The sequence below is a fragment of the Stegodyphus dumicola genome, chromosome X2 (genome assembly GCF_044657685.1).
Source record: "Stegodyphus dumicola isolate Sdum_Otavi_A_Nest chromosome X2, ASM4465768v1".
Classification (NCBI taxonomy): Eukaryota; Metazoa; Arthropoda; class Arachnida; order Araneae; family Eresidae; genus Stegodyphus; species Stegodyphus dumicola.
The window spans coordinates 175,115,388-175,132,145 of record NC_140781.1 but is presented as its reverse complement, the minus strand read 5'-3'; the positions used below and the strand labels follow the sequence as shown (position 1 = coordinate 175,132,145).

The window sequence follows — 16,758 nt, the reverse complement described above, 5'->3', positions numbered from 1 at the left end:
AATTCGAAAAATCGAAGTCAATTTATAATTAATGCTCTATTAGATCTATTTTAAATTAGAGCACCTTTTATTTCAATACTGAAATACGTTAAATATTGGTGCTCATTTTCATGTATTTAACTTTCTCTAAATATTTCTGAAAGGGAATTTCATATTTTTAATTGTATAATTTCTGCATGCCATCTTAACAGATTTAAACTGATGATCTATAATCCGGAAAAAAACCCTAATCTGGAATCGTCAAAGTCTCGATGAGTCCAAATTATGGACTTATTTAAATAATATTCACTGTGATGGTACTGTATTTAAATAATATTCAGGCCCAAGCCGTCAATAGGTGCAAGGTCGTGCCAAGCACAACGGCGCCAAGTCAAGAAGGCGAAGGTAGTCATTAAAATAAGCAGTCTGTATTGCTGCCTGTCTGAACAGGAAAATTCTTGTCTTGTTCGAACGTAAAAATATGTGGTTTTTGCGTATATAAGGGTAGCTGAAGGTACTCTAGACGCGTTCGACAAATTGCTTAATCCTTATTTTGTATCTACTGTTGCAATCGTAGTAATTTGTGCAACGTTTATCTTTTTTGTGATTTTTGGGGGTGGGGGTAACTGCTTGTTGTTATTCTACATAAATAAAAAGGTATGTGCAATTACATATTAGGTTAAACTTATGTTAGCTTTTTAATTCAGAAAAGCAACAATTTGAGCATAATTACTCAAAAAATGTTTTCTTACATGAACCATTTGTTTATTGAATTAAAAATTATTAGCTTTCGAGAAGAAAAGATTGACATATTACGGGATACCACTGAATTTAAAATATACCTATTTGAAATTTGAAGTGAAATCAAGATATACAAGGTGTTCCGAAATTAAAAATTGGCCATTTTCCATTTTTAGCTATATGGAAAACTGAAAAAAAAAAAGTTTCGTTATTTCATTATGTCCTAAATACATACTTTATATTTGTTTTATTTATTCTAATAAACAAAAGAGTATTTGAATTATTTGGTAATGATCTAATATTTCCTACTTTTTACCAGCAGCAGCATATACTCAGTTTTTCAGAAGAAGGGTCAAATATTTCAAACAGTGACTTTTCAAGTGTTTTTAAGAAGTGTTTTATACAATAGTTCTTATAGCAGTTATTTTCTTTTATTTTACTTCCTTTTTTTCCCCCATATTTCGGAAGAAAAACAGAAAAACTATCTGGAAATCAGAATTTACGGAAAAAAAGAAAGCGAGAGGAAGACGTAATAAACCAGAATTTTAAAATTACTCAGTTTTTCCAAAACCCAAAGAATACCCAAGCTGACACTATCAGCACTAGTTGTCCATGAGCATCTCAGTTATCATTAAAATTACCAAAATTTTTCTAAAAGGAACCTAATAATCAGAAATTGCTAAAAAGTGTTTCTACCCAGGAATTATCTTCAACTTAACCCATTAACCGCCAAAACTACAAGGAATGATCCTTTTCTCATGAAAATAATAACAAATATTAAATTAAGCATTTATAACATAAATTTACACTGAAAATAAAAAAAATCCTCTTACTTGTGAAGAAAGCGAGTGTTGCATTCACGCAACGTCAGCGGAATAAGACTACAACCAGAACATGAACCAGAACATTGAAAGAATGAGTGAAAAAGGAGATTGACTACCCGTTTCCTGCTGACGTTGCGTCAACGCAACACCTGTTTTCCCTTCCTTCCCAAGACAAATATAAACATCTGACTGATGTAATGTTCTGATAAACGGTGAACTTGACTAAAAATAGATCACTCATAAAGACGGCGATTCTTTCGTTAAATATTTTCAGGAAAAATACCCGGTCGAAAATTTTTCTTAAAGTACGAGATTAATTATTATAAACAAAATGATTGTTGAAGGCAAATACTTTTTAACAGAAATAATCTTTATAATATTCCCTACACCAAATCATCTGCTGGTATAAAATATCTTAGGTAGTTATATTTACATACCCATTTATTTTGACCGTTGCGTCGACGCAACACCAGCGGCTAATGGGTTAATGCAGCTGGTCAAAACATTGGAAGAAATAATGGAAAAATCTTTTATATTACTTATTAAATGCCTGTCATTTGGCCACTAGGCTATTAGACAACAGGCTCTTCAAGAAAAAGCAGATAGTGCAGGGCAATCGTCCAAACAATCATATTTTGTTCAGTCATACAAAGAGAATAAACACGTAGGGAAGTTCACAATGTTAAGACGAAAGAGATGAGCACGGAGGCAATCGTGCCCAGTTAACATTCTAAAAGTTGCAATTGCAGCCACATGAGGTAAGTCAGGAACAAGTTGTGGTCTAATAAAGAGTACATTCCAAGGTCTGCCATTCGAAAGATCCGATTCCAAGGTCTGCCATTTGAAAGATTCGAAAAAGCTGTATCATGAAGAAAGCACCTAGAAATCCTAGCTATTTCCAATTTAGCTGAATGGAATCGCAGATAAGTAAATAGTATCGCAAATAATAGTAAGATTTAGAATTTCCACAGTAGATATGCATTTGCCTGTACCTGATGATCCTGGATTATGGACACGTCCACTACTGTCATCTCAAGTACAAGCCTTAGAAAGAGATCACAGACCTGGTTTCCAGTTTAAGTTTCCCAAAAGGCGAAAATGGACGCAAATTTTCTGAGATGTGCTTTTGTCGAATCTTGCCAAACAACGAGAGATTTAAAAGGGATTGGTTGCTGTATTCTGCTGAAACAAAGTCTTTTTATTGTTTTTGTTGCAATATTTTTAACGATTTTAGCAACATAAAATTTAGTAGTTCTGGATTTAATGGCTGGAACCACTTCAGTGAGCACTTAAAACTTCTGAAGAAATGTAAAATGAATTTCCATAACCTACGTCTTTGGTTCGATTTCTTACACTGATTATGAAAGGATAAAACTGTTAATTCGGAATTTCAAAATTTATTAAAAAAAGACACTAAGTATTGGTGTGATGCTTTTGAAAACATTATCTATGCCATTCAGTTTTTAGCCAAACAAAAATTTAAATAAATTAAACTTGATTATACCTCTGATGCAAGTCATCAAGAGCAGGTATCAGTTTGTATGAAATTCAAAAAAGCTCAGACTTATAATCAGATTTTATCAGATTTGTAATCAAGATTATAGATATGTTAAAAGTTTCAACGATATGCTCACCAAAAGTAAAGAACTTTCATCTTCTTTAGATGTTCATACAAATTTTTAAAAGCCAAGAAACATTAAGACCTTGGAAAATAAAAAAAAAAAAACAATTTTTTTACGAAGGCGAAGAAAAGCCTATACAAAACGATTTAATTTTAATGTAAATCATTTTTTTAGAATTTTAGATATAACAATATCTTTAAGTGAAAGGTTTGATCCCTTATCTTCTCATTCAGAAGTTTTTAAATTTTTGTGGAACATTTCCGACTTTAATATAAACTCTACACTAGATCAGCTCAATTTATGTCAAAAACTTCAAAAAGCATCAATTGATAAAAATTATAGCAATATAAATAGTGTATATCTTATGCATGAACCACAGTTTTTGCAAACATCTGGAGAAAATGTAGCATTGCCGGTTTAAGCTAACTCACTCCTTTCCTAACATTTTTATTGCTTTACGCATTTTATTAACAATTTCCAGTCTCAGTAAACTACAACAGAGAGATCATTTTCAAAATTGAAAATAATTAAAAACTATCTGAGATCTACCACTGGTCAATTGAGATTGGCAAATCTTGCAATTATTTGAATTGAAAGTGATACTTTATAAAAATTAGATATAGATTATAAATCAATCAGCAAAAAACAAAGCTCAAAAATTTCAATTTCTATAATTTCACTCCTACCAAATATTGAAATTATTTTGGTTCAGTGCATTTGCTTATTACATGTGTGTTAGTGTTATATGCTTCGATAACTTATGATTGAACACAATTTATGTGAAAATGGATTTAAGGAGTTACGCCACTTGGGATGTTTGAAAGGTAGATTCAGCTTATGAGCTTGCTGGATGAGTGCTTTCAAAACAAGCACAAATCGATTTTATTGAACTTGTTAGAAACAATATTTTTCTTTTTGGAAAAAAAAAAAATTCAAAAATGGCGTCCTTGAAGTGGGACCCTCATTTTCTGCAGATTTGACGTACAACTTTGTGGTCCTAATTTTTATCTTGAGACATAAATTTGAAAAAAAATCTTAAGATACTTAAAAAACTTTGGGAATACTGATGGATTTGAATATATCATTGTTGTTGATCCAGTAGTCAACATTTGAAAAACAAAGAATGTTTACTGTAAAAATTCCATTTTTTAAAAGTGGATTGCTCAAATGATAAGAGTTATTTAAAAAATCGTGGGCACTTACTGCTTAAAAAGATAATGTGTCTGAGAATACACATACGAAGTTTGAAGTGAAACAGATCAAAATTAAATTATATACAATGTATGGCAATATGAGAAACATTGTTTCAAGAAAAACTCATTTTAAGTTGCAACACTTTAAATAGAAATTGCTTTACAAAAATTGTACTTTTTGCCATTTCTCAGCCAATTCCTGTGCCATACAGTTGTCCTTTCAGGTTAGAATTAGAAATTTTTAAAAATTCCTAAGTGACCTAACCCCTTAATGTGTTAATAAATTAATGTTAATAAATAAACTAAAATATCTTTTTATCTACACTTCTACATATTTCTCTTTAGCTTTATATTTCCCAATATTTAAATTATTAAATATGTAAATTAATTTGTTTTTAATTTAAGCATGATAAATAGTGTCAAGCAGTATATCTAGCATTCTATGCGTTTAGCGTATAATTTCGCTTCACTTGTAATGTTATTTTTTGTAATATAAAAGCATGTATAATTCTTCAATAAATATGTCTGAGTGTGGGTTTTAAAAAAACAAAAGGTTTGAACATTTAATAAAATTTTTTAAAAAGTAAAATGAATTTTTTAGGTGTTTCATATTATTATGTTAATAATACTTCATTTAGTTAATACTTCACTAACAGGGTTCGTAAACATTTCTGCACACAGAAATTAAGTACTTTTAAGGAGCATTAATGAAAAAAATTAAGGACCTATGAGCAAATGGGAACTGAATAAATTGAATTAAAAATATTATCCATGCCTGAATTTCACTTTTGTAATACCTTCCTAAAATGAAATAGATCCGTAAGTAGTATGCATTATTACTAAACATGAATTAATTAACATAATTATTAATAAGTTTGAGAATAAAATAAACTTTATGCAATTTATCAAGTAGCATTAAACATTTGACACTTATACTAGTTGGACATATTTGAAAGAAATAAATGACATTTACGTTTTACAAACAGTTAGCTTTATGTTGATTTTTTTTATGTCTCATTTTGTCACATGCATGGTCAGTCTAGAAGTTTAGTAAACAGCAGGTAGATTTTATATCTAATGGCATAGGTTAAAATGAGATGTAAGATCATAATCACCATGATTCTTAACCCAAAAGACTGAATGTTGTCACCACTGCTGCTTGTCTAGAGAGAGACCTGCTGATTAGAATGAACCTGAAAGGCCTGACGTAGTCTTGAAAGTTATTGAAAGTCTTGAAAGTTAGCCAGGCTCTGTTTGATGCAGTTAGTGTCGTAGCTTTGTGTAGAGTTCCAGAGATTGTAACCCAGTTGATATACTTTAAGGTTCCAATAAGCGATTAAAGCACCAGAGGTGATAAACTGTTTTGTATTATTTTAAGTCTCACTAGATGCAAAGAATAAGTTTTACTTGAATTTTTATATTTTTTTATTTTATCTTGTGACCACAGTGAGTATTAACGAAAGGCAATAACTCATTTTAATATGTAAGGATAATTTTTAAGGGTAAGCAGTTAGTTATAAATAATTAAATTAGGCAGTTTGATAACCTTAGTCACAGGATTTACAAGGCCACTATTAAATTTTATTTTTTAACAATATTTGTTAAAAAAACACTATTAAAATCAAAATCTAATAACATTTCACAGTTTAAAATACATGTAATTTATGACATTAGGATAATTACACTTTAAAAGCTACAAAACATTTATGTCTTCTAACAACAACACTAAAAAAATATTTATCCGTCATTTTAATTTGAAGCCTTTCCAAACATTTTGGCTACTTTATATTGATTTCCTTCTCTTTAAGCATCTTTTCTAACAATTAAATATTTGTCTCACTATGCAAACCAATGTTCTCACTAGTTTCTGTGTGCTCGTCAACCTCTCCACAATGTACCTATGAGGGTTTACTTGATCTGGTAAAAGTTAAATAGTCCGAAACCTTTGACAGATGTGAAGCATATTATCGCTATGTCTGAAAGTATTTACAATATCAGACAAACATTTAAATAAGCTTCTTATTTACAAAGAACTTAGAACATAAAGGCATTTTCTGATGCTAACAAAATCAATTACAGCTCACAGTGACGTAATTAAACAAGAACAGTCTAATTCAAACTAAAATGTGGACTAGTGGTCGAAGATTATACAATTTAATTTGGCTCAGTAACTCTATCATATGAGGAAATAGAAGTGGAAAATTATAGTAAAGGCTCAAATTATAAACTATTGGGTAATTTACATAATAATAACTGCACATATCTTTGAAGAATAATTTTCTTTATGTATTCAGTTTCTTTCTTCAACACGTTTCCTTTTCATTTTAGAATTTTTGGATTTAATTGAGGATTTGTGTTATTCTAAAAAACACTAAATGCATTTAGAAGGTACAGAAAAAGCGGCTAATTTTATTTCTTTAGTAATATGAACATTCAAAAGAAATATAAAATATATATTGTAAAGGCCGGTTACAGAGCTGATGTGCCAGAATTTTTAGAATTTAGTGACACACCAAACAACAAAATCTAGAAATGGCAAAACTTTTAGAATTTAGAGCAGGCATTGGAAGCAGAACTTAAAAGAGCACTAGGCAGCAGAATTTAGGATCTACAGAGATTGCATCAGGTGGGAAAATGTGTGCCAGCTCTGTGTATGATGCATTAAGACATATTAGATTAATCTTTTAAATTGTAAGTTTTCAATTTATTTATTAATAAAAACATTCCTATCTATAATGCCTGCCCATGTGATAAGATTAGAAGCATTTTTGATATTTTCCATGCTTGTGTCTAGAGAAAAGTAGAGAAAATAAAGGGAAGATAAACATGTTAAGATTCTAGTATCAGAAGTAAAATATTCAAATATTATGTTTTCATTGTCCTTCCAGACATTCTCCAAAAAGTAAGAAATTTATTGCAAACTTCCTGTAAAATACATCCATTACGTGTTGACATTACGTGTTCCATTACGTGTTGTGATGGAGACATTTTTCATTTTGTCACATATTTCTCGAAACTTCTAAAATCATGCGTCTATAAATCTTGCCTTCAAATCCTTCTAAACTTTCCAAGCTGCAATGCCTAAAATCCTAAAGAAAAATTATCCCTACCGATTCTGCAAGAGCAAAAAGTCAGAAATATTTTGGAAAAAAAAGGAGGGAAAAAGTGTAAAATTAATTTTATAGAGAAAACTGATGCATATACTGAGAATTTTGAACATTCTGAGACAATCACATAGGAATAACTCTTACTATGAAAAAATTAAAAAGATGACATTTTTAATTAATTACATAGCTCATTTTGCTAATAGCTGTTTCGTCAATTGTGCTTTATAGCATCATACCTTATTTATTTTTCAGATTAAAAATATTGCATAATAAGTTGCCAAAATGAAACTTTATAATATGACAGCAAAAAATAAGGTTTTATTTTAAGCTTATTTTTAAAATATAATTTCAATATATGACCATTATTTTAATGAAATTTATCAATGTTACGCTGTTTTAAAAAAAAATCGTCGAAAATTCTCAGATCTCGGAATTTAAAATTTTCTATAGAAACTAATCTTAAAATCGCCAAAATGTTTACAAGTCGCCAAAATTAGAACCGTTTAATAAAAAAATTCACATCCCGAAAGCGAGAAGTTGTTTAAGAGCTCTTTATTAGAAAAAATGAATTTCAAAATGCTTATGTTTCACTTCTTGCTTAGAAATTCAAGTATCCCATCATTTCTATTAGAAATACAAATTATAAACCATGAACCCATTCAAAAGATAACCATATATGTCAGTGAATCGCCAAAAATATTCCTCCAAAATGCTAATTCACACTCAAAATGGCAGTCGTAAAAACAGACAGAAATTTCAGATGATTAAAATTAAGGACCTTCTACCGATTTTGGCCAAAATTAAGAACTTTTAAGGACCAAAAACCGATTCCAAAAAATCTAAGGACTTTAAGGACCGTACAAACCCTGCACTAAGTGTTAATCATAAGCATCTAATATCATTATCATTGCATAAAGGCGCTCTCTATGCATTTGCACGATGGCACGGATTAGGCTTGGCACAGGCCTGATAATATTTATAATCATTATGGATTTAGATACATTTAATAATTAGATTTCTTCAAAGTAACTTTCACAGTAATTTATGAATGAATAAATAATTCATTTCAAATACATTCATAAATAATTTAATAAATATTTACATATTTTGTTAAAGGCAGATACATGTTTTTTGCAAGCACAAGCATAAATACCTATAAAAGCCTCTCCTCCAAAAATTTTTAAAAAGTACATGTTACAATAATATGTGGATGACAAAAAATTTATTTTATTTAAAACAATTTGGCGTTAGGAATATAAAATAAATGTAGCGAATAATCTAGCAAGGGTATCGAAAGACATATACTATTTTAAAGGTATAATAAAGTAATTTTCCTTCTTTAAGCATAATATTTTTGCTAAAATCTACTTTTTTGTAGTTCAACAGCTTAGAATTATATAAAACAAATTCATAACCAAAATTGCTGTTGTTAGTTATTGAAAAATAACCAAAATAATATAATAAAGTTATATTACCATCAATAATAAAAGATGTGACTTTTGCATAAATGTCACTAAACTAAACAAATTGCTATTATCTATCATACAATGAATGTTTCTTTTATGCGGAAGTGTCCAGTTAGCTGATCTTTGGAATATGGTAACAGGTAGTTTGGCGACATTTTGGAGGCAAAAAAGGTTACTACCTAGGACTTTGGTAATAATGTGAGAAGTACTCAGTTCCGATTACGCATTATTTTGTGCGAGGGAAATGAGAGATCATTAGACATGTCGTGTGACATTAATGGACGAATTACAGTTCTTTAATCGGAAAAGGGGGTAAAATTTGGAAAAATATTTGTAGTACTATATTATTTTGTATTAAGCTTCATTTTGTGTTGTGTGAAATAGTGTTGATTAATTTTTGGATTGCATGGCGCTATGTAAAGCGAATTCTAAATTTTTAATGCATTTATCTGATAATAATAATAAGTTGAGATTGTGTGAAAGGAAGGATATTACAGATAAGTTTGAATGGCGGTGCAAGAAATCTGGTGAAAGTGGACATATTGTGAAATGGAGTGTAAGGAAGGTTACGTGGTTTGCTGAAAGTAGTTTGAGTATGGGTGAAATTTTATTAATTTCTTATTACTGGGTGAATAGACTACCAGGTGACTACTGGATTTCGGATTTAGAAATTAGCAGTAGTACTGCAGCCGACTGGAACTCTTTCTGTAGGGAAGTGTGCATGCCACGTAATGAAGATTCTGAAGAAGATTAGGTAAGTTAGTATTTTTAATCATTTGAGGATATTATTTTTATGCATTGTTTTAAATGTAAGGAGTAAATAAATTAATATGGTATTATTGGAAAATTGTTATTAGCAATGATTTAGTTTAAAGTAATTAGGATTGTAATCTAATTTTTATTAATTTAATGTATGTGCTTATTTATATTTTAAGTAGTGTTTTTTAATTTAATTATATTTTAATTTAATGATCATGATTTTGTGAGTTATATGTTTGTAGTATTTTGGAATACATTTGAGTAGTATACGTTGAGTATTTTTATGCATTTTCGTGAAATTTTTTTAATTTATGAGAAAAAAGCAGTGTACATTGATATAGTAAAGAACGTGCGCAATGCCATTTTTTTGCAATTCTGGGATGATTTTTTTTAAATAAAAATATGTCGACGTGTACATGGTTTTGTAATATTTTAATTAAATGATAGTTATTTTGTGAATTTTATGTTTGTAGTAATTTGGCATACGTTTCAGTTGAAGTAAACGTGCATGGAAATAATTTAAATATTTGACACTAAGTATTTGTAACCATTTTTAATGTTTGCGGTAGAAATTCGTTGCTAATGTTTATAATATAATAGATAATTTAGAGGTAAAAGGTTTTGGATATTTTATTTATTTTATACGTAGAAATTTTCATCCTTGGAAAGGGTATATACTTTTTCGCGATCAGGTAATTTCATATATGTGCTTTTTACCAAGTTTAAAGATTCAGAAAATTTTCCTGCATTTTTGTGCAAATTTTTGTAATTTATGAGAAAATAGCAGTGTAGATGGATAAAGTTAAGAATGTGTGCAATGCCATTTTTGTGCAATTCTGGGATGTTTTTTTAAGTAAAAATAAGTTGACGTGTAAATGGTTTATGTGTATGTGCTATTCTGAAAAACGCGCAAGGCGTTTGCGATTGTGCACTTTTTCCAATTTTGCAGTTAATATTTGTCATGATTAAGCAGTTTTGTTACATAAAATTTCTAGCATAAGTGTAATTCGGCTAGTAGATTGTTGGAAAAAGTGTTGAGTAAATAAAATGAAAAGAAACATGTCTTTACTTTGTGAAGACAAAATGGCGGCGAAAAAAAAAATAGAGGGTTGCTGTAGCAGAGTTGGTCGCCAAATTTTTGCCAAAAAATCGACAAGTTACCATAATCGAAAGATCAACCGTCCAGTTTTTCGACTTGTATGGAACTGTTGTGCGTCGAAATACTATCAAAGCGCTGTCAAGGGAGCTTCTGAATGTAAATAAAAAACATCCCATCTGGAGCCCGAGCAGTGGTTCACTCTTAAAACAGGTTTACCCCCTTCTTCCTTTCTTACCTCCATGAAAATTTATGGGAAAAAAAAAAAAAAACAGCCGTATATAGGCATTACATTAAAAATATGTGCCTTTCTGATGTTTTTTTTTTTCTTGCCTCATTTTACATATATTTTGCTCTTTGATAAAACAAATTGAGAAAGTATACATACATAAAAGTAACACCCAAACAAAGAGAACAATATATAACATGGAAACTTTTCCTATTCATCCACTGTCATCTTTTACTAAAAGATAATCCTGGAGAGAAATTCACAATATAAAATGAATAATGCTAATATAATGTTAATTTCAGAGGTGTAGCTAGAGTTTTCAGCACCCGGGGACAGCTGAAGATTGTGCACCCCTCTCTGTGTGCCACGAATGGAAAACATTCTAAAATTTCGTATCATCAATTTGGCACCCCCTGGATGCTGCGCCCGGGGACAGATGTCCCCTTTTGCCCCACCCTAGCTACGCCACTGGTTAATTTAAAGCTTCAACTAACAATAAGAATAACAAAATGATGAGTTCCTGATTGAGGATAAACAGCAAAAATAGCTCTAAATCAGCTGTGACTAGCTGAAGTAAGGCCAAGATAAGTGGTATTGTTGTTATGCATTATAATGATGGCACCATGAATAATGTGAAAAATTCTACACAGCATACAAGTACCTAGATAATAAATGAGAAATAAAAATTAAAAATACTGCCTATTTAAAAACAATCAGCACCTTAAGAAAAGTGTGATGATAATGAAATTCAAATGGTATCACATTGACCCATTGCAATGACAATTAATCCAGCAATAAACACATTCTTGATTATTGACACAATGTTAAGCTCAACTAAGCAATGTAATTTTCGGATCCAAATGGTAAACCAAAAAAATTATAAATAAAATTCTGCCTACTTTTGTTGATATACTTTTATAACAGAACAGTATCAAGCAAGCATTCAAAATTTAACAGCTATAGTAGCACAACAAACTAACAACACATCAAAAATATTTCACATAGGCCATGAACTATAGATGATTAAATTTTCTTTTAGACCAGATAATCGCTTGCAGCCATATCAGGATTGTAAGCAGGATGGTCAAGTTTCTTAAACACGCACTGCTATTTTTGAACTGATGACAGAACTCAGAGTACCAATTTCACTGATACTTTAATTATATGAAGATGCTTATGTAAAATACATAAAGCAGTTGTTTTAGAGAGATCCACTCTTGTCGCTATCTCCTTGACTTTGAATCGTTTGTTACTAAATATTTCCTCCTGGACTGGAGTTAATATTTCCAGATGTCATTGCCTCAAGTTATCAGCCTACAGATTCTGAACCCATGTGAAACTTTTTACCCATTCTCTTACTGTATAATAACGACGTATAATAGGAACAAGATGAATCACTATATACACATGATCTAATCACTGCTTTACTTCTTTAAGATTACTAACTTTTTTACTCAAAAATTCAGAGCAAACTACCATATCTCTTTATTCAGTTAATAATAAAAAAGAATATTTCTGATTTCTAAAAGAAGCTTTCAAATTTATTCATTTAATACTGCCATTATGTCTGCAGGAATTAGAGGAATTCATTGCAAGGCTGGAAACTTCAGGATCTACCTTATAATCCACTTCAAATGATGTTTAGTGTACAGCATTTTAAATTTTAAGAAGTTAAAGAAAAAAGATGTCTCCATGGAGGATTTCTAAAGGTCTGTTTCTAGTTGTGTGTGTTTTTTTTATCATAGCAATGCACACGAGGGCTATCTGCGTAACGGAAGGGATGCCTGCATAAAGGACTTTCGGCTCTAGTGTAGAATTGGGTGCCCCTTTTGATAAGCAACAATTTTTTGAAAATTTTGGCGATGACACCTCACTTCTGGTTACCATGATAGTTTTAACTTCCTGATTTTATTTAAATGAAAATAGATTGATGTGTACATGGACAAATTTAAGGCAGAGCGCAATGCCTAGTTTGTGCAATTCTAGGATTTTTTAAAGTGAAAACAGATCGATGTGTACATGGACACAAAGCTTGTGCAATTCTTTGACTTTTTATTTTGATTTTGTGTAGCGGCCATCTTGAAATTGTGCCTTCCTAGCGCTGATCTTGACGTCAAAAAAGAATCGCTAAAAAACAAGGGGCACCCAATTGTAAACTTTTACTGGACTTTCTATGGAAAACTGGGTCGTATCCCCGCTACACATGGGAAAAATTATGAAAACACCCACGCCACCAGCTCACTCACTTGGAATCAAACCTAAGTCGAACTACCAGATTTCAGTAAATTTACCGCTCAGCTGTGTTTCTAAGGGTAACTGATTTGAATTCTTATTACATATATATTCTTACAGTTGTTCTGCCACCAGCCCACTCATTTGGAATCAAACCTAAGTTGAACTACTAGAGTTCAGTAAATTTACCACTCAGCTGTGTTTCTAATGGAAACTGATTTGAATTCTTTTTACATATATATTCTTACTGTTGCTATGCACTATAATGGTAAGTGGTACTGTTGTTAAGCACTATACTTCCATAAACTTACCACAAACCAAGAAATGGAAATACTAATTGCAAACAATTTCATGATTCTCTTTTCTACCCCCCATTTGAAAGAAACTCAACTCATTTTTTGGCGAGATTCCTTATAAAGCAGTTAGGCTGCAAAATTTAAACATTTTATGTAAACTGGAATGGCTTCATATACATTTCAGTTAGCAATCTTTCTGCTGCAAAATATTTTTTATTACTCTCATGCATTATATAAAAGGTCTTAATTCAATTAACAGAAAGTTATTTTAAACTGCAGTAAATTTAAAACAGGATGAAAAGTCATTTAACTATTTATTTTCAAAAATACTGGATATTAAAATTTGTAGAGCAGAAATTCATGTTTTAATTCCATTTCTGCAAAATTTAATAAAATCAATAAGAACAATGAGTCATTTTCATAATTTAATTAAACTCGTTCGAAATTAAACCGATCACTGCTAAATTGAATATGGTCATTATCGGTATTCTCAACATTTCAAACTCGAGTACTAATTTCTACTGACACAATCATAAAACAATCACTCAAAACTGATGTTGAATACACCAATACACAAAAGCATATTAATATTCAAAACCACAACAACTATCGTTTCAGTTAACTCATTAACAGCACCACATTTAAATCCAAAAACTAAAATATAATTACACCACTATTGTCAAAAACGTACACATTTCATTTTTATTAATTAACATTTAACCACTACAAACGAATAAATGCTTAAATTCTTCATCTTATAATAAATAGTTAAGGCCACAGATATGAAAAGAGGTTTAAGAAAAATGTTATCTTAAAAAAAAAAAAAAATACATTCATAGCAAATTGACAGAAGAATTATCGCTTCCGAGAGAAAAAGGCAAAGACAAAGGCCTTCATAAAAGTATTTCGAAAGCATCCCAAATTGCTTTCCAATTACTGATCTTCAATTATTACATGAAATGTTCAAAAATTAACAGAAATTTATAACTAGCACTACAAAAATATGTGATATTATGAGTAACATATTTCTTTACCGTTTGGGAAGGGTCGATTTCTACGGTAAAAGTATCTTCCTGAAGAGTTTTTAATGTAACAATCATGGCTTGAGTTATGATTTAATTTTACCGTCAACAATATTATGACTATATCTGCATTTAATAGATACAGACTACGTATTAATTGCACAATTCTCAGCTAAAAAAAATCCAACATTAACATTCACCGTACGTCCAACAACTGCTGCCGTAGCAAAGAGCTGTAGACCTATAAGATCCAAATGCTATTTCTTCAGTTATCTTCTTCTAAACTGTATGATGAAACTAATGTTTTACTAATCTTCAAACCAGAACTAATTTCTTATAAAATATGAAATTACAACACTGAACAAAATTTAGTACATTCAGGCAAAAAATAAAACACAAAAATTCTTGAAATTACGTAAACATATATAGAGTTATATTTCAGCCCGCACAAAAAAATAATAAGAAAAAGATATACATTTTGCCAGTAATTTTTACATTATATTTTTTCAGCTCAAGGTTCCCTTTGTAATTAATTATACATCAAACGAGATACATTCCGCAAGAGAAGAAGAGGAAAATAGTAGTCACGTGGTTTAAGAACAACAATCTGCTCTGCGGAGTTTACAATAGGGTCTATGGCAAATGTACACTGTTCAAAAAAAAAAAAAAAAAAAAAAAAAAAAAAAAAAAAAAGGACAGTGTTATATCTCCTGTTCTACTGGTCCGACTGACAAAATTCGAACTGCGTTTTTCATGTCTCGAAAGCGCGACTTAGGATATATATTAGATTTATATATAGCACTATTTTAACATAGGTATTTTTACACAAAATCGGACTTTTTCTGAAATAACATAGCAATTTTTTTCCATATTTCGATTCCACGACTCAAATTATGCCAGAATGCCAAGTTTTGTAAAAATCAGACGAGTAGTTTTTAAAATATTAGCTCTCAAAATTTTAGCTCCTCAATGTTAATTGAATTTGGCAAATATTTATTAATATCTCTTTTTTTAACCTTTTTTTATTTTTCCCTTCACATTTCAAAATTTACGTTCATTCCAAATAAAATTTACCCATTTTTTGTGTTTTATTTTTTAAATTTCTAATTTTTAATAATTTTTACAAATTTTTCGAAAAAATTTTTTTATAGTAACATAACCTATAAAATTTTTACCATCATCTTAAAGTAGGTGTATTTCTAAGCATATCTGCAAAAAATTAGACTTTTTTATTCAGAATTTTCTAACATATACACGAATTTACATATTTTCGCGTTTTGAAATTTGGCATCTTTTCTTTCAGCGATAATAACGCCAAATGTGGTTTATGGATTTTTGTTACAGTGAATTGCCACAGCTATTTTTAACCTTAAAATTCAAATAAAATTTTACAGAGAATTAATTATATGAAATTTTTTCCCTCAATGATGCGTAATAAATATTTATTAATACTATATGAAAGCTATTTTTTAAAATTATAGATGATATTATTCAAATTTTTAACTATTTTTTTTTTAAATTTCTCTCTTTCTTCCTTTTTTAACCCTCTGAGCGTTATGACCGGGTTTAGGCGGTCAAGAAGACCTACCTCGAAAGCGTTACCGACGCTTCTAGGCGGTCAGTGGAAAAGTGTTCGAAAGCGCTATGACGGTTCTAGGCGGTCAGTGGTGAAGACCTCGAAAGCGTTATGATTGCCTTAAAGCGGCCGTGCAGATGTCTCAGTGCCCACCTTATTTCTGGAACCCTGGAGATCTCTAAATGACAAGTCTCAGTAGGAGTTTAAGAGGGTTGCTCTTCTTGTTTTAGACCTCTACGTTTATCGCCAAGAAAGTGTTTAGACATACGACAAACTGACGCGAACATTCTTCACTAAATAAATAAGCAGCATGTAAAAATTTTCCAGTAGTACTATCTTTAAACAGATAACATTTTCATAAAATATCCCTTAGATTTCAAACTAAATGCTCAGAAATATGTAAAATACTTGTGAATTCAATTTAATAATAGCATTTCAAAATATTTGCATTATTTAAATAAATTTACTTATGATTATGTATATGCATAAAACCGACAAGTTAAAAACCTTCAATTGATTCGCGCGAACCGAATAATACTGCATTCAGTTAACCTGAATTACATGCAATTGCATATAAAGAATAACATTACTTAAACAATAAGTCAGATAAAAATTA

General features: G+C 30.3%; 1 protein-coding gene across 1 annotated transcript in view; it reads right to left on the bottom strand.

Moving 5' to 3' along the window:
- Positions 1-14,809, bottom strand: part of LOC118204348 (lysine-specific demethylase RAD23A-like) — a 114,655-nt gene extending 99,846 nt beyond the window's left edge. The window contains exon 1 of the mRNA XM_085809723.1: positions 14,579-14,809. Within this exon, the coding sequence (XP_085665849.1) occupies positions 14,579-14,644 (66 nt within the window). The 5' untranslated portion in view covers positions 14,645-14,809. The remainder of the gene's footprint in view (positions 1-14,578) is intronic.
- Positions 14,810-16,758: the final 1,949 nt, after the last annotated feature.